Source organism: Hypanus sabinus, chromosome 24, assembly GCF_030144855.1.
Source record: "Hypanus sabinus isolate sHypSab1 chromosome 24, sHypSab1.hap1, whole genome shotgun sequence".
Classification (NCBI taxonomy): Eukaryota; Metazoa; Chordata; class Chondrichthyes; order Myliobatiformes; family Dasyatidae; genus Hypanus; species Hypanus sabinus.
The window spans coordinates 18,570,337-18,591,561 of record NC_082729.1 but is presented as its reverse complement, the minus strand read 5'-3'; the positions used below and the strand labels follow the sequence as shown (position 1 = coordinate 18,591,561).

At 42.6% G+C, this 21,225-nt stretch overlaps 1 protein-coding gene across 5 annotated transcripts in view; it reads left to right on the top strand.

Moving 5' to 3' along the window:
- Window positions 1-21,225, top strand: part of LOC132380506 (tectonic-3-like) — an 85,106-nt gene that overhangs the window by 54,473 nt on the left and 9,408 nt on the right. For 3 of the 5 annotated variants that reach the window (XM_059949363.1, XM_059949365.1, XM_059949364.1), the window contains 4 exons: window positions 334-459; window positions 10,839-10,930; window positions 11,884-11,985; window positions 16,984-17,140. In XM_059949363.1, coding sequence (XP_059805346.1) covers window positions 334-459; window positions 10,839-10,930; window positions 11,884-11,985; window positions 16,984-17,140 — 477 coding nt within the window. The remainder of the gene's footprint in view (window positions 1-333; window positions 460-10,838; window positions 10,931-11,883; window positions 11,986-16,983; window positions 17,141-21,225) is intronic. The other 2 variants (XM_059949366.1, XM_059949367.1) reach the window with 2 other exon arrangements.

Below are 21,225 nucleotides of genomic sequence, written 5' to 3'. Positions count from 1 at the left end.
TTCTTGCTACTAGCTCTCCCCTCAGCCTCCACCAAACCACAGCAAACAACAAAAGTTTGTTCTACCTCTCCTTATACCACTCTTCATGGGTTGCGGTTCCCTGCAAAGCTACCAATATTGGAGTCATGGGGCCACAGAAGGAAATGGGAGATCCTGGGGAGAAATCTGTGGAGTAATGAGAGATATGGGCAAACACCACACAGCACCGGGGGTCAAGATGTAAAAGGTTGTCTGAGCTGTGAGGTGGCACGTCCACTGTCAAGCGCATGAGATCAAGATTCAGTCTGTCACAGCAATCACTGAGTGCGTATTTCCTCCTCCTGTCCCTCCCAGGTGACCTACATGATAAGAAGTCGAGGCCGAGAAGGGATCGTTGAGGCAAACGTCAGCTTCACCTTCACGAACTTACCATTGACGGCCACCAGCATTCAGCAAACCTATCGCGTCTTCTTTGTAATGGTGAGTTCAAGGTCCAGAAAGTGACAGATTCAGATTTAGATTAACTTATCATGTGTAGATGAAAAGGTAAGTGGAATGTGTCATCTATATTAGCACCCAACACAGCCAAGAATGTATTAGGGGCAAGTGTCGCCATATATTCTAGTGCTTCGCAATGCTTGCTACAACAACACAGAGGACAATAAAACAGAGCAATAGCAATGAAACAAGACCTGTTCCCTCCTCCTTCACACCTATGCCAGCTTATCTAGTCCATGCTAACTTGGTTTTCTGCTTAGTCCCACTGAGCTGCAACTGAACGTACCCCTCTCATCCATGTATGTCTCCAGACACTGGTCCCTGACTTCACCAATGAACGAAGAGATTCAGAGATCCAGGCTCTGGTTATTAGACCTTGATATCTGGACTTCTGATTGATCATGAGGCTTTGATCAAGATCTCTGGTCAGCCTTCGGGCCTTGATCTGGGCCTCTAATCTGCCTTTGGGCTTCGATCTTCAGCCCAGGACGCACAGATAATGGCAGGAATCAAATGTGAACAGCACTCACAGAGGTGGATCAAGATTTTAAAGGTCTGACCCAGCAGACTTCAGTATTGGTCTTTATAGACCCTTTCTTTATGGTTCTGTATATCCTGACTATTTTCAATTGGTTGATACTGAAGCGCCAATGTTTTGTACAGAAAGCCCTTTGAAAAGTAGTAGATACAGCCAAGTCTATCACAGGTAAAGACCTCCCCATCATTGACTATACATGAAATGCTGTTGCAGGAAAGCTGCATCTATCATCACAGAACTCCATCACCCAGGCCATTCTCTCTTCTCACTGCTGCAATCAGGAAGGGGGTACAGGTGTCTAAGATCTCACGCCACCAGGTTCAGAAACAGTTATTACCTCACAACCATTAGGTTCCTGAACAGGGGATATTTTCATTCTACTTCATGCACCCCAATGCTGAACTGATCCCACAAACTATGTATCCACTTCCAAGGAAACTTCATCTCATTTTCTCCATATTTATTCCTTATTTGTTGTTTTTTTTATTTCTTTGTATCTGCAGTGAATTCCCACAAGAAATTGAATCTGTGTTTTATATTGTGACATATGCATTCTATGATAATAAATTTACTTCAAACTTTAAAGGATGTTTATATTCTGTTCATATTGCAATTCAGTGTTAGGGGTTCGGGGAGACTTTCTTCTATTATTCATAATGTTTATTTAGTTATTCAATGTTTCCCTATAACCCAGTTCTTCGAGAGCCGGCAATATCCTTGTAAATTTTTTTCTGTACTCTTTCAACCTTGTTTACCTCTTTCCTGAAGGTAGGTGACCAAAGCTGCACACAATACTCCAAATTAGGCGTCATCAGTGTCTTATATAACTTCATCATAACATTTAATCTCCTGTACACTGATTTTTGAAGGCTAATGTGTAAAATATCCTTCTTTGCAACCCTATCCATTTGTGATGCCACTTTCAATGAATTATGGCCTTATCCATTCACTTTCCTGGTAACTTCTTTGAATATAAGATTGGTCTGACGTGACCTACCACAAAAGAAGCTATGCTGACTGTTCTTAATTAGTCCATGTCAATCCAAATACGTATATAGCTGGTCCCTTAGAATACCTTGCAATAACTTTCCTGAAACTGATGTCAGACTAATTTCCTGGTTTCTGTTTAAAGCCTTTTTTAAACTGCAGAACAACATTGAATATCCTCCTATCCTCAGGTAGCTCCTCTGTTGCTAAGGATGACTTACATCTCTCTGCTGGGGCCCCAGGAATTTCTGTATTTCCTCCCATAGGGTCTGAGCACCTTATTGGCTCCTGGGGATTTATCCACCCTGACTTGCCTCAGGGTATCAAATACTTTCTCTGTAATTGTACAGGTTGCATGAAGTTGTTACTGCTTTGCCTCACTTCTATAGACTCCGTGCCCATCTCCTGAGGAAATACAGATGCAAAGAATTCATTTAAGATCTCCCCCATCTGCTTTGGCTCTGCACACAGATTACTATTCTGGTCTTCCAGAGGACCAATTTTGTCCCTTACAGTCCTTTTTCTCTTAACATACCTGTAGAATCCCTCAGGATTCTCCTTTTTCTTTCTTGTCTGCTCGAGTAACTTATTGCATTCTTTTAGCCTTCCTGAAGTTTTTTTCAGTGTTCTCTAGTATTTCTTGTACTCCATAAGACCTCATTTGTTTCTGCTTGCCTATCCCTGCTATGCACCTTTTTTTTCTTAACCAGAGCCTCAATATCTTTTGAAAACCAGGGTTCTCTATACTTGTTATCTTTATATTTTATTCTGACAGGCATGTACAAGCTTGTGCTCTCACAAAATTTTAGTTGTGAAAACTTCCCACTGCCCAATTCACCTTTGCCAGAAAACAGCTTGTCTCTATCCACACTTGTCAGATCATTTCTGATGCCATCAAAGTTGTCCTTTCTCTAATTTAAGATTTCAATCAGCAGACCAGACCTATCCCTGTGCATATTTACTTTGTAATTAATGACTTTGTGGTCACTGGATGCACAGTGTTCCTCTACACATACTTCTGTCAACTGCCCTCCTCATTCCCTAATAGCAGATCCATTATTGCACACTGTCTCGTTGGGACTTTTGCGTACTGATGAAGGAAACTTTCCTGAACAGGTTTGACAAACTCTATCTTATTTAGTCCTTTTACAGCATGGGATTCCCAGTTAATATATAGAAAGCTAAAATCACTTCCTATAACAAACATATTTTTCCTGCAATAATGTGTAATCTCTTTACAAATTCTTTTCTCTAAATGTCTATGACTGTGATATAACCCCTTCAATGTGGTCATACTTTCTTATTTCTCAGTACCACTCATAATGCCTCACTAGTTCTCCACTTTGTCCTGATGGAGTACTGCCGTGACATTTTCCCTGAAGAGTAATGCCACCCCCTCCTTTAATCCCTCCTGCTCCTTCATGTTTAAAAGAACAGAACCCTGGAATATTGAGTTGTCAATCCTGCCCCTCCTAAAACTCACTGAAGTCTCACTAATGGGTATAACATCATAATTCCAGGTACTGATCCATACAATTGGCTCATTCACCTTTCCTACAATAATTCTTGCATTGACATAACAGTTCAGGACATTAGAAACATCATGTTCAACCTTTTGATTCTTGACACCGTCTGATACCTTACCAACATCTGTCTCCACAGGCTCATCACTATCTGTTCTGGCACTCTGGTTCCCAAGCCCCATCAAGCAGCATTAACAAACTTTCCCGTTAGAATATTAGCCCCTTCTAGTTCAGGTGTGATCCGTCCCTTTTTTACACGTTCCACCTTCCCTGGAAGTGAGCCCAATGATCTAAAGATCTTCTGCCCTCCCTCCTACACCAACTCTTTAGCCATGTTTTAAACTATATAATCTTCCTATTTCTAGTCTCACTAACACGTGGCATGGGTAGCAATCATGACATCACAATCCTGGAGGTCCTGCCCTTTAACTTAGCACCTAACTCCTTAAACTCATTATGCAGAAGTTCGTCACTCATCCTACCCATGTCATTGGTACCGACGTGGACCATGGTACCTAGGAAGCAAAATACCATCCAGGAATCTCATTTTTATCCACAGAACCTTTTGTCCATTCCTGTAACTAACGAAACCCTTATCAACACGGCTAGCTTATTCATCTCCTCTTCCCTCTGAGTCACAGAGGTATACTCAGTGCTAGAAGCCCAACTACTGTGACTTTCTTCTGATACATCATCCCCCAAAGTGATATACCTGTCGTTGGAGGGATGGCTACAGGGGTATTCTGCACTGGCTCCTTAACCCCATTCCCCTTCATGAATTTCACCCGGTTTCCTGTGTGCTGCACCTTGTTTGTAACTATCTCTCTATTGTCCTATCTACCACCCACTTCAGCCTCCTGAATGATCCAGAGTTCATTGAGTTCCAGCTCCAACTCCTTAATGTGGATGTTAGAAACTGCAGCTGGATAGTTGTGGTCATCAGGGACACTTGAGGTCTCCTTACCTTTCCACATTCTGCAAGAGGAGTATTTAGCTATCCTGCATGGCATCCCTATTGTCCTAACTTTGCAGATATAAAGAAGTGAAAAAAAAACTCTACATGGAGCTTTTCTTTTTTGGCCTCTCTGACTGAAGCCTTTCTTTGCTGAAACCTTGAAGAGCTGAAGCCTCACGTCTATGTCCACTCTGACGATGGTGGCTGCACTTAAATTGTCTTCCTTAAATTTGCAAATCAAACCAAAACGCCGATTGGTCGCTGGTCAGAGCTCTAAATAAACTGCCAAGATCTGCTGCTGCCATTTTCTACTCAATCAGTGGACCTGAGTGAAATCCCTTCCTCTCAAACATCTGATGTCCGGATTGGTCACTGTTCAGAGATCAAATAAGCTGCTGCAATACAGTAATAAGAGAATATCTGTAGATGCTGGAAATCCAAGTAACACACACAAAATGCTGGAGGAACTCAGCAGGCCAGGCAGCATCAATGGAAAAGAGTAGTCAACATTTTGGGCCAAAACCCTTCGGCAGGAAATATACTCAAATAAACTGCAGTGATCTGCTGCTGCCTTTTACTACTCGGTCAGTGGATCCGAGTGAAATGCACTCTTCTCAAACTTCTAATGTCTGGATTGGTTGCTGGTCAAAGCTCAAAAAAGCAACCACAATTATATTTATTTTTATTTAGCAATTGGACACAGAACAGGCCTTTCCAGCCTCTGAGCCACGATAGGCAGCAACTCACTTATTTAACCCTAGCCTAATCACAGGACTATTTGCAATGACCAATTAACCTATGAAGTGGTACTTCTTTGGAGTGTGAGATGAAACTGGAGCACCTGGAGGAAATGACATTCAAGAGAAGGACGTACAATCTTTTTACAGAGGACATCAAAATTGAAATCCAAACTCCAACAATGCCCCTAGCTGTAATGGTGTCGTGGTAGCTGCCACAATATCATAGTGCCATTTCTCTTGTATTTTACATTACAGTTCAGTAGCTGGGGTGTAGATCCCATTGTTGTTACAGTTCAGTTTTGGGGGTTAACAGACTATTGCTGAAGTGTTGGGGTATAAGAGAGACAGCACTAAACTATGACGACAAGCCCAGACACTAAATTATAGCAGTAAAGCTCTGTACTCTTCACAAATGAAATATAATCTGTAAGTTCTCAGCATTAAACTAAAATCTGGTCTTTAAATTCTCTTACACTGACAAGATATTCCTTCTTGGTTTGTTCTGCTTCCTTTGCAGCAGTGCCACTTGACTACCATGAACTGTACCTACTCAGGTTTTACTGAATCCATCCTGTAGAATATATGTGCTACCTGTTTATATTGTAGTGGTGTTTGGGATGGGCTCTCTTGCTACAGTTCTTTTCAAAATCACTGTCATTTGCCATAATGACTATGTCCATTGGTCTTGCTATTCATAGCTTTTTGAGACACTAATTATACCGAGCTGGTGCTGTTGTAGATGGTAGTTAAGCTTTTTAATATGATGAAAATAAAGGTAAAAGGTCTGCAGTGAGGATTAAGTGACGAAAGAGTGCAACATTTTGGTAAACGTTGATATTCTGTGGACATTCTGACCCATAGTGTCTTTGTAGGTAACTGAAAGCAGAGGTAGCTGAATTTTAAATATAATGGCTAGAAATTTTAATTGACAGCTACTCACATTATTTCCTGTGGTGATGGATGTGATGGACTTCTGCTAATGGTATTTGGTGTAGGACCAATAATTTTCAATATATTGATATAGAATTTTAAAGGGACATGGAACAGGTAAAGAAAAGGTGCAAAATATTAATGGGATACATTAGCATTGACAATTCATAGAGCTTAGAAAAATAGAGGGCTATCAGTATCGCTAGGTAATTTTTAAAGTAAGTACTTGTTTGGCACAGCATCGTGGGCCGAAATGCCTGTATTGTGCTGTAGGTTGTCTATGTTTCTATAAAACATCCATGCTGTTCCTGCTCATTGCTGGGAGTTGGGGGCAGGGGTGTTTAAAAAGGTCACTGCTCTACTAGATCATTACTGTGGATTATAGACCACTCTTCTTCTCATTCCTCATTGAGGATTACAGATCCCATGCTGTTCTATTTTATCCCTGGGGATTACGCACCCCAACTGTTGTTTTTCATTGCTGGGAGATTACAGAGCCTTGCTGTTCTGGTTCAGAACTCGGGCATTCCAACCCCTGTTGTTCTAGTTAATCACTGAGGATTACAGTCACCAGCTATTCCATTTCATCACTGAAGTTTATAGACTCCAGGTATTCTTGTTCATCAGTGGGGGATTACAGACCTGTGCTGTTCAAGTTCATAAACTGGGGGAATCACAGTCTTCTGCTGTACTTGTCTTATCACTGGGGATACGTGTAGGCATCTATATATGCATGTATGTGTATGTATATGGATATATGTGTAATTATGTATTTATATTTATTTATTTTGCAATAAAGCCATGCCACACCAGCAACTCCATACCCCAATTAACCCGAACCTAATTAGGAGGCAAATTGTGGTGAATTTGTGGAATTTGTTGCCACATGCAGCTGTGGAGGCCAGGTCATTGGGGATATTTAAGGCAGAGATTGATTGGTTCTTCATTGGACATGGTGTCAAAGGTTATGGGGAGAAGGCCAGGAACTGGGGTTGGGGAGGATATAGAAAAAAGCATCAGCCATGATTGAATGGCAGAGTAGACACGATGGGCCAAATGGCCTAATTCTGCTGCTATGTCTCATGGTCTAATTACAATGACCAATTAACCTATGTGGATATGTCTTTAGATTGTCGGAGGAGACTGGAGCATCCAGGGAAAACCCACACATTCCACTGAGAGGACATACAGAGTCAGAGTGGCACTGGAATTGAACTCCATAGCCTGGAACCTCCCAAAATCTAACAGTGTCATGCTAACCACTATATTACCGCAGTGCCCGGTTGCAGACGCTGGTCTTTTTGCTCAGTGCCGTGACTACTTGGTCTTGATATTTAGCGGTAGCATGATGGAATTGCAGCTTGGGTTTTGGAGTTTGGAGTTAGTTCTGGTGTCATCTGCAATGTTTGTATGTCCTCAGTGTGAAGGACGTGGGTTTCCTCAGGTGTGGTTGTTTAGAACATAGAACATTACACAATGTTCTACACTGACTCAGGCAGTGCATTCCACACACCTACCACCCTCTGAGTGAAAAACCTTCCTCTAATATCCCCCTTGAACTTCTCTCCCCTTACCTTAAAGCCATGTCCTCTTGTACTGAGCAGTGGTGCCCTGGGGAAGAGGCGCTGGCTGTCCACTCTGTCTATTCCTCTTAATATCTTGTACACCTCTATCATGTCTCCTCTCATCCTCCTTCTCTCCAAAGAGTAAAGCCCTAGCTCCCTTAATCTCTGATCATAATCCATACTGTCTAAACCAGGCAGCATCCTGGTAAATCTTCTCTGTACCCTTTCCAATGCTTCCATATCCTTCCTATAGTGAGGCAACCAGAACTGGACACAGTACTCCAAGTGTGGCCTAACTGGAGTTTTATAGAGCTGCATCATTACATCGCATCTCTTAAACTCTATCCCTCGACTTATGAAAGCTAACACCCCATAAGTTTTCTTAACTGCCCTATCTACCTGTGAGGCAACTTTCAGGGATCTGTGGACATGTACCCCCAGATCCCTCTGCTCCTCCACACTACCAAGTATCCTGCCATTTACTTTATACTCTGCCTTGGAGTTTGACATTCCGAAGTGTACCACCTCACACTTCTCCGGGTTGAACTCCATCTGCCACTGCTCAGTCCACTTCTGCATCCTATCAATGTCTCTCTGCAATCTTTGACAATCCTCTACACTATCTACAACACCACCAACCTTTGTGTCGTCTGCAAACTTGCCAACCCACCCTTCTACCCCCACATCCAGGTCGTTAATAAAAATCACAAAAAGTAGAGGTCCCAGAACAGATCCTTGTGGGACACCACTAGTCACAACCCTCCAATCTGAATGTACTCCCTCCACCAAAACCCTCTGCCTTCTGCAGGCAAGCCAATTATGAATCCAACTGGCCAAACTTCCCTGAATCCCATGCCTTCTGATTTTCTGAATAAGCCTACCGTGCGGAAGTGTGGAACCTTACTAAATGCCTTACTAAAATCCATGTAGATCACTGCACTACCCTCATCTATATGCCTGGTCACCTCCTCAAAGAACCTGAGTTTCTTTGAGTTTCCTTCCACAGTCCAAAGATGTACCGGAAAGTAGATTAATTGGTTATTGTAAATTGACCTGTGATTAGTCTAGAGTCAGGTGGGTGGGTTGCTGAGTTGTGCAGCTCATTGTGGTAGAAGGACCTGTTCTGTGCTGTATCTCTAAATAGATAATTTCTGTGTCCTGAATTTCAGAACCTTGCTAACCTGCTTCTATATTTTAGGCTTGCTAACCATTGTCGGTATAGTTCAGTAATAGACTTTGCAGGCCCTTGTTACACACAGTGACCACTTTATTAGGTACACCTATACACTTGCTCATTAATGCAAATATCTAATCAGCCAATCATGAGGCAGCTAGTGTTGGAGCTGGCTGAGTTCACAACCTTCTGCAGTTCTGTCTTACCCTGTGCAGTAGCTCCTCCATACTAGGCAGTGATGCAACCAGTTTGAATGCTCTCCATGGTACATGTATAGAAATTTGCTAGAGTCTAAATCATCTCACTCAGTGGCCATTTTGTTAGGTACACCTGCACACCTGCTTGTTAATGTCAATATCTAATCAGCCAATCATGTGTCAGCAACTCTATACATAAAAGCATGCAAGCATGGTCAAGCATGTAATGCCCTGTTTCATATTTTACTGTTATGCTGTATTATTTCATTTTGTGCTGTTCTGTATTTCATTTTAGCAGTTCTGTGTGAGCTGCTTGTTTTTATATTTCTACTGTTATGCTGTATTTACTTCATTTTGTGCTGTTCTGTGTGAACTGTTTATTTTCAGCTTGTGTTTGGGTTATTGTTGAAGGTAAAAGATGAGGTGAATTGTGTACCATCCAGTTAGGATGGTTGAATTGAAGAGGAGGTTTCTCTGGTGAGGGACACTAAGGTTGGGCTTGGGTTTTTTTTTGTTCGAGAGAGAAGATGCTAGAGAGAAGAGATTGTAGGATTCAATTCGGAGTGGAACTGTGATTCAATGAAGCCAAGGGTAAGATCAATTGAGGATCAGTGACTTGGGAAACTTCAAGCATGAACTTGTGCACATTAGACTGTTTCATCAAAATGGGCCCTTTTCTTTTTTGTTCTTTTCTTTACTAACTCTTTAATCACATTAAGAATTATAAAGATAAATCTGAATTGTATGTGGTATACTGTCATTTATTTTGTGACACTCATTTGTAACAGGGTAGTGAATTACACAGCATCCACATGAACAGGGGATTTGGGGTGGGCTCACTCCTCAATCTCACAAGTTTGGCAGGGCAGGAGATTGTCTTCCCTAGCCTAATGCAGCCGAGGAATCCTGGGTATTTCATTCAAAGCAACATTATAATGGGGAAGGAATGCGCTTTTAGTGACTTTGACTGTTGAATAATTGTTGGTGCCAGACAGGGTGATATCTTACTATGTGCTAATCTCCTGTGTTTTCACGGACACCAGCTTTATAGAAAATGGTGTGAAGAACAAAAAAGATATCCAGTGAAAGGGCTGTTTATGAGAGAGGTCTGAGGAGAATGGCCAGACTGGTTCAAGCTGACAGAAAGGCAACAGTAACTCAAATAACCATGTGTTACACTAGTGGTGTGCAGAGGAGCATCTCTGAACATATAGCACATGAAACCTTGAAGTGGATAGGCTACAGCAGCAGAATACCAGAAACATACACGACTACACTCAGTTGCCACTTTATTAGGTACCTCCTGAACCCAATGAAGTGCCACTGGGTGTATTTTGATTCTGTGTGTGTGCTCTCCATTTTTGTGTTATTGCGTGAAGAAAGTTGCTGGTGTGAGTGTGAGTCCATGCACTTGTGGTGTTAAGTATTTTATTGACTTGTTTGCTTTGTTGTCTGTTATAGTTCACTGCTGTGATTTCGGCATTGGCATTTCATTGTAGCAGTACCCATGTAGTTGTGTTTCAGCCTTGTAAAACAAACCATGCTAATTCAGCTCATCTCTCACTCCCTCTTGAGCACTGTCCTGGGATGTTATAGTCAGTTGAAGCTTGCACAGCATCCGCAGCCCTGGTCTGTCAGGACTCCTCCTCTATTGACCCCTTTGTTAGCTTAAGGCATGCTGGAGTTTGATTGGGCGATTTGTGTGTTGTGGCTTTCCATATTAATGCAGCAATGTCTTTTCTTCATGTCCAGGATCCGGGGAACAGCATAGCAAAGAGACTGAGCGGGAATCCTGGTTACCTGACTGGGAAGCCCATCCTGGCCTTCAGAGGGAAGGACTCTGCATATCCTTTTTCCATGAGGGGTGTATGGGAGACAATGATGTGGGCTATTGAACCAGGTCCTGCATTAGAGCTACCCCAGGGCAGCCTTGGGTAGTTACTACTGTGGGTTGGGCCACTGTATTTCGCCAATCTGCCAAAGATACCGAAATCTCAAGGAGGAGGACATGGATATTGTTAGTGTTCATTGGATCTCTTGAGGAACAGGGCACTGAGTTGGGTCCCAGTGGAATTGGGCACTGGGCTTGGTAAGACTCCACTCTATCCAGTGTGGCAATAGGGTGGGTTATTCTGCACTAGACCTTTGGTGGCAGCTGTCGTTTCCTCTGTAGTGGTTCAGTCTGCACTGGTTCCCCAATTAATCGGTGCTGTGCACTGGCTCAGACTCCACTGTGTCCCCAGTGGCACAGGAGTCTAGGCTGTCAGTTGTCACTGTACCCCATGTGGAACTGGGTGCTACTCTGCATCTGCCTCTGCCTCGACCCTGGTTGAACCCAACACAGATCCAGTTCAGTCTCTGCTGGATCCTTAGTGGAACAGGGCACTGGCTCATCTGTATCCACTGGATGCTTAGGGAGCAGGTTACTGTGTTGTGCCAGTCTCCACTGGATCTGCTGTAGAACATGACTCTGGGGTTGCCCAGACTTCACTCAGTGCCCATGGAATAGGTCACTGGGTTGGTTCAATTATCACTGGCTGCTGAGGGAGCTGGACACTCGTAAGGTTCAGTCCCCCACTGAATCTTAAGTAGAACTGGGCTCTACAAGTCTCAAATGAATCCAATGGGAAGCAGCGTAGGTGGTCAGTGGTCAAGTTTGCTGTCCCCAGTCACCGACCCATTTGTATTGTAGGGAGAGTTGGGCAGGTTGTGTGGAGGGCTTCTGTCACCCATGCAGGTCTGGGCCTGTTCTCCCATCACTGCCTTCTACTCTGGATTCCTTAACCAGTCCTGGCACCAGCCTGAGTATTCTGCACAGTGCGGCAGATGGATCTTGCTCCCCAACCCTGAGGACAGCAGTAGTCTTCCGGCACAACATGAGGGCTGGCTGTTGGTACAGGTGAGGGGTATGATGAAGTATGGTGTATTCACTAAGGAGAAGGATATTGAATTGTGTAAGGTAAGGGAAACAAGTAGGGAAGTTATGGAAACTATGACGATTAAAGAGGAGGAATTATTGGCGTTTTTAAGGAATATAAAAGTGGATAAATCTCCGTGTCCTGACAGGATATTCCCTAGCACCTTAAGGAAGTTAGTGTAGAATGGCAGGGGCTCTGACAAAAATATTTCAAATGTCATTAGAAATGGGGATGGTGCTGGAGGATTGGCGTATTGCTCATGTTGTTCTCTTGTTTAAAAATGGTTCTAAAAGTAAACCTAGCAATTATAGGCCTATAAGTTTGACGTCAGTGGTGGGTAAATTAATGGAAAGTAGTCTTAGAGATGGTATATATAATTATCTGGATAGACAGGGTCTGATTAGGAACAGTCAGCATGGATTTGTGCATGGAAGGTCATGTTTGACAAATCTTATTGTATTTTTTGAAGAGGTTATTAGGAAAGTTGACAAGGGTAAAGAAGTGGATGTTGTCTATATGGACTTCAGTAAGGCCTTTGACAAGGTTCCGCACGGAAGGTTAGTTAGGTAGGTTCAATCATTCGGTATTAATATTGTAGTAGTTAAATGGACTCAACAGTGGCTGGATGGGAGATCCCGGAGAGTAGTGGTAGTTAACTGTTTGTCAAGTTGGAGGCCAGTGACTAGTGGCGTGCCTCTGGGATATGGACTGGGTCCAAAGTTGTTTATCATATACATTAGTGATCTGGATGATGGGGTGGTAAATTGGATTAGTAAGTATACAGATGATACTAAGATAGATGGCAGTGTGGATAATGAAGTAGGTTTTCAAAGCTTGCAGAGAGATTTAGGCCAGTTAGAAGAGTGGGCTAAAAGATGGCAGATGGAGTTTAATGCTGTGAGGTGCTACATTTTGGTAGGAGTAATCAAAATAAGACATACATGGTAAATGGTAGGGCATTGAAGAATTCAGTAGAACAGAGTGAACTAGGAATAATTGTGCATAGTTCCCTGAAGATGGAATCTCATGTGGATAGGGTGATGAAGAAAGCTTATGGTATGCTGGCCTTGAAAAATCAGAGCATTGAGTATAGGAGTTTCGATGTAATGTTAAAATTGTACAAGGCATTGGTGAGGCCAAATTTGGAGTATTGTGTACAGTTCTGGTCACTGAATTATATGAAAAATGTCAACAAAATAGAGAACCGAGATTTACTAGAATGTTACCTACGTTTCAGCACCTAAGTTACAGGGAAAGATTGAACAAGTTAGGTCTTTATTCTTTGGAGCATCGAAGTTTGAGGGGGGACTTGATAGAGGTATTTAAAATTATGAGGGGGATAGATAGAGTCGACGTGGATGGGCTTTTTCCATTGAGAGGAGGGGAGATTCAAACAAGAGGACATGAATTGAGAGTTAGGGGACAAAAGTTTAGGGGTAACACGAGGGGGAATTTCTTTACTCAGAGAGTGGTAGCTGTGTGGAACAAGCTTCCAGTAGAAGTGGTGGAGGCAGGTTTGGTATTGTCATTGAAAGTCAAGTTGGTTGGGTATATGGACAGGAAAGGAATGGAGGGTTATGGGCTGAGTGCAGCTCGGTGGGACTAGGTAAGAGTAAGCGTTCAGCATGGACTAGAAGGGGCGAGACAGCCTGTTTTTCCGTGCTGTAATTTTTATATGGTTATATGGATATATAACCATATAAATAAATAAATGAATATATTTATTTATTTATTTAAATAGATAAATTAAATAAGTAGTGCAAAAATGGTTGAGGGGGTGGAAGGGTGGGATTGTGGTGGAGGGATTGATCAGCCATACAGCTTGGGAAAAGTAACTTTTGTTGAGTCTGGTGGTCCTGGCATGGATGCTACATAGCCTGCTCCCTGATCGGAGTTGGTGAACAGACATTTAGACTGAAATTAAAATAGGTAAAGTGTGAAAAGGCAAGAACTAATGCAGGGAAAAGGGATTAGAGTAGATGGGGGAAATAAACAGGAGTCTGCACAGAAAATGATTGGCTGAAGGGTCTAATTTTGTGCTGTACAATCTTATTGCTCTCTGTGCTCTTAGCAGAGCTCAATCAAGTGAACTTGAAGTGAAATAATTTGATTTCATTTGCAGCTCCCCGTCCCCACAACCCTCACTGACAGCCCCACCACCAAAAAAAATCATCTCTACACTCCCCCAGCTGAGGAGTTGACTCTGACCAACTGAGGCCTGAGATAAGATCATAGAACATAGAGTATTATAGCACTGTTATGCTAACCTACCCTGACATCAGTCTAACCCAATGGTTCCCAACCTTTTTTTGGCCATGCCCCACCTAATCACCTCTAAAATCCTGATGCCCCCTGTTGTGATATATAATTCTTAATATTCAAAAAGTGAACTCCTATTCACCTGCAGGAAACCTAAAAGACCATTAACTTGACTTAAACAAGCTTTCAAAGAACATGGCATTCATGAAAGAGAAAAATAAAAGAACCTAAGGACTGTTAAAGTTCTGAGGAAGAAATTACTAAGAAATTGTAAAAAAAAGAACATTAAGTGATATTAAAATAATAATAATAATAAATAAATAAAACAATGCCGATTCGTTTCTACAGCATACAAAGACAGATACACCGTTTAAAAGAGATGACGCAATGTACACACCTTCACACCACCAAGAATCGAAAGCTACTGCAAAAAGCAGCATTGGCGCGACCTCGTACGAGTTTCTTACGTGTTTCGACTTGTTCATTCGTTCCTTCCTACATCAGTCAATTCATTAATTTAATTATGAAAGCCATTTGATTGTTGTAATGATGGTGATACACTATATATACAGTACATACGCAATTACACATGTACATACACACAAGTATTTTTATGTATGGATACTGTATATACACGTGTGTATTAACTCGCACACACACTCATACACAAACTTACTAGAAAAAATTCAGTGTTAATACCTCATTCTCAAATTGCCCCCCTTAAAAATCAAATTACCCCCCTGTAGGGCGTACGCCCCACGTTGGGAACCACTGGTCTAACCTTTCCCTCCTACATATCTCTCAATTTTTCTATTATCCTTTTGCCTATCTAAAAGAATCTTCGACACACTCATCACTCTGTTTGGGGGGGAAAAAAATTACCTCTGACATCCCACTACCACGGCACTATTACAGCTGTGGGCGTTGGAGTTCATTTCCGACATCATATGTAGGGTGTCTGCATGTCCTCTCCATAAAAAGTGTGGGTTTTTCACAGGTCCTCTTGTCTCCTCACACAGTCCAAAGATGTACCAGTTGGTAGGTTAATTGGTCACTGTAAATTGTCCCATGATTAGGCTAGCTTTAAAATTGGTGGGTTGATGTGCGGTGCGACTTGAAGGACCGGAAGGGACTATCCGAGCTGTATCTCATTCTCATTACGTAAATGGTAAATAATAAACTTCTTCAAATTTATGCCCCTTCATTTTGGGTGCCCTGGGAAAAAGTCTCTAGCTGCCCAGTCGATCTGTGTCTTGTATCATCTTGTACACCTCTGTCAAGTCACCTGTCACCCTCATTTGCTCCAAAGAGAAAAGCCCTAGCTTGATCAACCTTTCCTTAAGGCTCTCCAATCCCGGCAGCATCCTGGTAAATTTACTCTGCACCTTCTCTAAAGCTTCAACGTTCATTCATTATGTTGCATGCAGTGTTGTATGATGTGGGCGATCATGATCTTTCCATGACCATGACTGTTCTTGGCAAATTTTTCTAAAAACTGGTTTGCCATTGCCTTCTTCTGGGCAGCGTCTTTATAAGATGGGTGAGCCCAGCCATTACCAATACTCCAGAAATTTTCTACCTGGTATTGTTGGTCACATAACCAGGACTTGTGCAATGCATCAGCTGCTCATATGACCATCCGTCACCTGTTTCCATGGCTTCATGTGACCCTGATCGGGAGAGCTAATCAGGTGCCACAGCTTGCCCAAGGGTGACCTGCAGGCTAAAGGAGGGAAGCAGTGCCTTATGCCTCCTTTGATAGAGCAATTCCTTATTCTTACGCCTATCACCTCCTTTGGTAAAACTTCCACATCCTTCCTATAATGAGGTGATCAGAAATAAACACAACATTCTAAGTTGGGTCTAACTAGGGCTTCATAGAGCTGGATCATTACCTTGTGGCTTTTGAACTCAACCCCCTTACTATTGAAGGCCAACATGCCTTCTTAATGACCCTGTCAACTGCATTAACTTGTGCAGCAATTTTGAGGTCATCGTTCAGTCTCCTACATTGCAAGAAATAAAGACCTAACTTGCCTAACCTCACTCCCCAACACAAGCTCCCATGTCCTGGCAACATCTTTGCGAATCTGTTCTTCACTCTTCCCAGTTTCAACATGTCTTTCCTATAATTGGGTGATCATACAATATTTGAAGTGTAATCTCATAGGTATCTTTCCCAACTGCAACTTAATATCTGAACTCCTGTACACAGTGTCCTGTCTGATGAAGGTCGGTGCACCAAATGGTTTGTTCACCACTCACTTTCCATAAGGCAGAGGAGCCATTCGGCCCATATTTTCTATTCCGCTATTTAATTATGGCCAATTTATCAACCCCATTTTCCGGCTTTCTCCCTGTAACCTTTGACACCCTTACTAATCAGGAACCTATCAACCTCTGCTTTAAATATACCTAATGACATTCTCCACAGCCATCTGTGGGAGTGAATTCCACAGATTCACTGCTCTCTGGCTAAAGAAATTTCTCCTCATCTCTATTCTAAAGCGATATCCTTTCATTCTGACTCTGTGTCCTCAGTTCTTAGGCTGTCACATTACTGGAAACATCCTCTCCACAGCAATACTGATCAGGTTTAAATATAGCCTCTATTCAGTGAATATGCATTTGCGCTCAATCTGGTCTACACCACTTCCACGTTGTGATCTTCCTTTCTGTTTCTTCAGCTAACCCCATCTACTTTCATTTTTTCTTGGCAGTTTTGACCCCCGTCATACGTGCCATCAACGCCAGGAAGCTATTAATCTCTTCCTCCTGGGAGATAATCCCCCCGATTCCCTTGGCATCCTGGGTAATGCCAGTGGCAGTGAACTCCAGAGTCTGACTCGGATTATCAATGGCATTCCTGAGACAGCGGTGAGAAACTCCTTGTCACAGTGGTGCCTTCTTCTGGAGAGAGGGAGTGGGGAGAGCAGAAGTAAATGGAGTGAGGGAGCAAAAGGGAAGGGGTGGAGGGAAGGAAGGAGGGTACCGAATGGGGGCGGATGGAGGGAGGGGATTGGATGGGGAGGATGGAGGGAGGGATAAGGAGGGAGTGGATAGAAGAAGGGCATGAGTCAGAGGAATATTCCGGGAATTTTGTGAATAATTCTGAGAGCAAAACAAATATACTACAGTAAATAGGATTGTAACATCAGAAAATGGAGATACAAAAGGCTGTAAACACTGGAATACTGCTCGAAAAACTCAGTAGGTCAGGCAGCAGCTGTGTGTGCAAATTGATGGCGGGCACCCATTTCAGACAGGTAGGGGGCAAACTCATGAAAGAAGGTGGACAGTCTAGTAATATTCCAGTAATCCTGTCGGTTTGGGACTTCGGTGGTACTGGTCTGGTAGATGTTCTTGATTGTTGGATGTTGTGCAGAATTGAAATTCCGATTAATTAAAGTATTTATAAAATTGAAGTTACCCTGTGTTATACATTACTATGCAAAAGTCTTGGGCACATCTATATAGGGTGCCTAAGACTTTTGGACAGTACTGTATTTGTCAACATGGAGCAGTGAATGAGTTTTTAAATCAGGAGGAAATAAAGGATGTTTGGGCACAGTGAGGGTGGAGAGCTATGGGAGAGGTGTGGAGCCGGTGGCAGAGAATGAGCGCCAGGAGTGAGGAGCAGCACTGATGCAGACATAACCGGCCTTGAGACATGCGGCAAGGTAATTGGATTCCAAACAATTGGTTATTGATCATTACAGGATTTGTCTCTGCTGCTTCTCCCTCACTTCTTTTCCCAACTACAATTCCTCTCTCACTCCACAATAGAGACCCATATCAGAATCATGTCACTCACTCACATATGTCATGAAATTTATTTATTTTTTTGCAGCAGTACAGTGCAATACATGAAATTACTATAGTGTGCAAAAGTGTTAAGCACCCGTAGCTATATGTGTCTAAGACTTTTGCACAGTACTGTATACTTTCCAGTGAACCTAGAAGGAGTGTAGGAAACATCGCAACAGTTAGTTTATAGGGAGTGGGAAACAGGACCCTTGCTTCATGGGAAGAGAGTGAAACAGGGCCCTTATTTAATGGGAGGGATGGAAACAGGGCCTTTGTTTAACAGGAGAAAAGGAAGTGGAATCTCAGTGAATTTAAAGGGAACGGATGGTGAACAGGGTCTCTGTCTGAAGGGAGTGAGAAACGGCCTTGGTGAGTTTAAAGGGGGTGGGAGACAGGATCCCAGTGGATTTAAACGGAATGGGAATAGGGGTTCCAGTAGGTTTAAATGGAGTTGAGGTCCCACTGGGTTTAAAGGGAGAAATGGGGTCCTAGTGGTTTAAAGGGAATAATGGGGTTCCATTGGGTTGAAAGGGAGTGGGGAAAATGGTGTTTCAGTGAGTTTAAAGGGAGTGGGAACCAGGGTCCTGATGAGTTTAAAGGGAGCACGTGGGTTTCTTCCAGGTGCTAAGGTTTCCTCCCACAGTCCAAAGACGCACTAGTTACTAGGTTAATTGATTATTATAAATTGCCCCGATTAGGCTAGAGTCAAATTGAGGTTGCTGGATGATGTGCTTTGCGCTGTGCTATATCTCAATATATAAATAAAATTGTGTCTTTCTTGTGAATACTGCTTATAACACGTCCTGTGCATATGATGCTTGTGCAAGGCAAATTCATCCACAGAAGATATGCAGGTTTTTTTTAAACGCAGAAAGTGGTGGATGTCTGCAATGTGCTTCTGTGGTGGTGGTAGAGGAAGAATGTTGCAGACTTTTATGAAATGTTTAGATAGGCATGTGAATGTGAGTAAAATGGAAGGGTATGGACAGGCAGAAGAAATTAGTTGAGTTAGCTGTATGATTACTAATTTAATTGGCTCATCGCAACATTGTTGGGGTAACACCACTGCACATGAGGGATATGTGCGTGATCTCCCATAAACAAGTGCAAGTCTAACTACCCACCCTAGACACTGCGGCAAAGTTTATGGATGCTACAAAGATAGGTGGAGGGGCAAATGAAGTTAAAGAAGCACTGAGTCTGCAGAGACTTCGACAGATTAAGAAAATGGGCAAGGAGGTGGCAGATTGAATATAGTGTAGGGGAGTGTATAATTGTGCACTTTGGTAGAAGGAATAAAGGCATAGTCTATTTTCTAAATGGGATACAAATTCAGAATTAGGAGGTGCAAAGGGACTTGGGAGTCCAAGTGTAAGTTAACTTGCAGGTTGAGTTGGTGATAAGGAAGGTAAATACAATGTTAGCATTCGTTTTCAGAGGACTAGAATATAAAATCAGGGATGTAATGCTGAGGATTTATAAGGTATTAGTCAGACCACATCTGAAATGCTGTTAGCAGTTTTGGGCCCCATACTTAAAAAAACAATGTGCAGGCATTTGAGTGGGTTTGGAGGATGTTTACAAGAATGATCTTGGGAATAAAGGAGTTAAGGTAGGAGGAGTATTTGATGGCTTTGGGCATGTACTCACTAGAGTTTAGAAGAATGGAGAAGGGGGATCTCATGGAAGCATATTGTCTATTGAAAGGCTGAGATAGATTGGATGTGGGTGAGTCTAGTACCGGAGGGCACAGGCTCTGAATATGAGGATGGCTGTTTAAAACAGAGATGAAGAGGAATTTATTTAGCCAGAGGGTGTTGAATCTGTGGAATTTATTGCCACAGATGGCCAAATCATTGTGTGTATTTAAAGCAGAGGTTGATAGGTTCTTGATTAGTAAAGGCATCAAAGGTTACACAGAGTAGGCAAGAGAATGGAGTTGAGATGGAAAGTATATCAGCCATGATCGAATAGCAAAGCTGTCTCAATGGACTGAGTGGTCTAATTCTGCTCCTATGTCTTATGGGTAATCAATGGTGTTCTCATTGCACCAATAGCATCCTGGACGTAACTATAAAGCAGCAACATAATTTCATGGCTTTTGAACTCAATGCCCTAACTAATATAGACAAACATGCCATATGACTTCTTAACTACCCTATCAATAGCCACTTTCAGGGAGCTATGAGCTTGGAACCCAAGATCAATGCTGTTAAAGTATCGTCCTTCATGAGGCTGTAAATACTACCAATGGTGGGGTACATTGTGCCATGATGTATTGGTCAAAGTCCGGTTCTCTGCAGTATTGTACATTCTTGGGTAATCATGTTTCCGTACCAGACCATGATGCAACCGGTCATGGTATTTTCCTCAGTACATTATTAAAGTTTGATGGAGTGTTTGATGACAAGCCAAACCTCTGAAGAAACAAGATGTAGGCCATAAACAGAAGAGGTGTTCCAGATGCTAGAAATGCAGATGCTACAAGCAGGGATGCACTGCTGAGGCTATATAAGCAATTGGTGAGATTGCTCTTGCTCCATAAGATATAGGAGCAAAATTGATCATTGTTGATCCATTTCCCTCTCAGCCCCAATCTCCTTCCTTCTCCATATATCCTTTCATGCCCTGACTAACCAAGCACCTATCAACCTCTGCCTTATGTCGGAAGTTTGAAGAGGAGGGGCTTTCAAGCAGGTTTACTGCCCAGGGACAAAAGGCAGGAACAGTTTGCAGCTGTGTAGTACAGCTTTGATCTGCGGCCGATTGACATTTAAGATTGATTGGTAAGAGCAAATTAGAGGTAGGTAGGCATGAGAGCAGCACCACCATCTGAACTGACATAGTTGAAGTGGTGATCTTAAAACTTTAGTTCTTTGGGGCTTTTGTGAAGAGAGGCTTCACTCAGAGAAAGCAAAGGAAAGAAAAGCTAAAGTTTTCTTCCTCCTTTTTATATATACTCACCTGGGACAGTACAGGTGTCAGACAGGTTAGCGCAATGCTCCTCTTGTGGGATGTGCGAAGGAAGTGAGTCCTGCAGTACCCTGGACCACAACAACTCTGAGAAGTGCATCCAGCTGCAGCTTCTAACAAACCACATTAAGGAGTTGGAGCTGGAATTGCATGAACTCTGGATCATTCAGGAGGCTGAATGG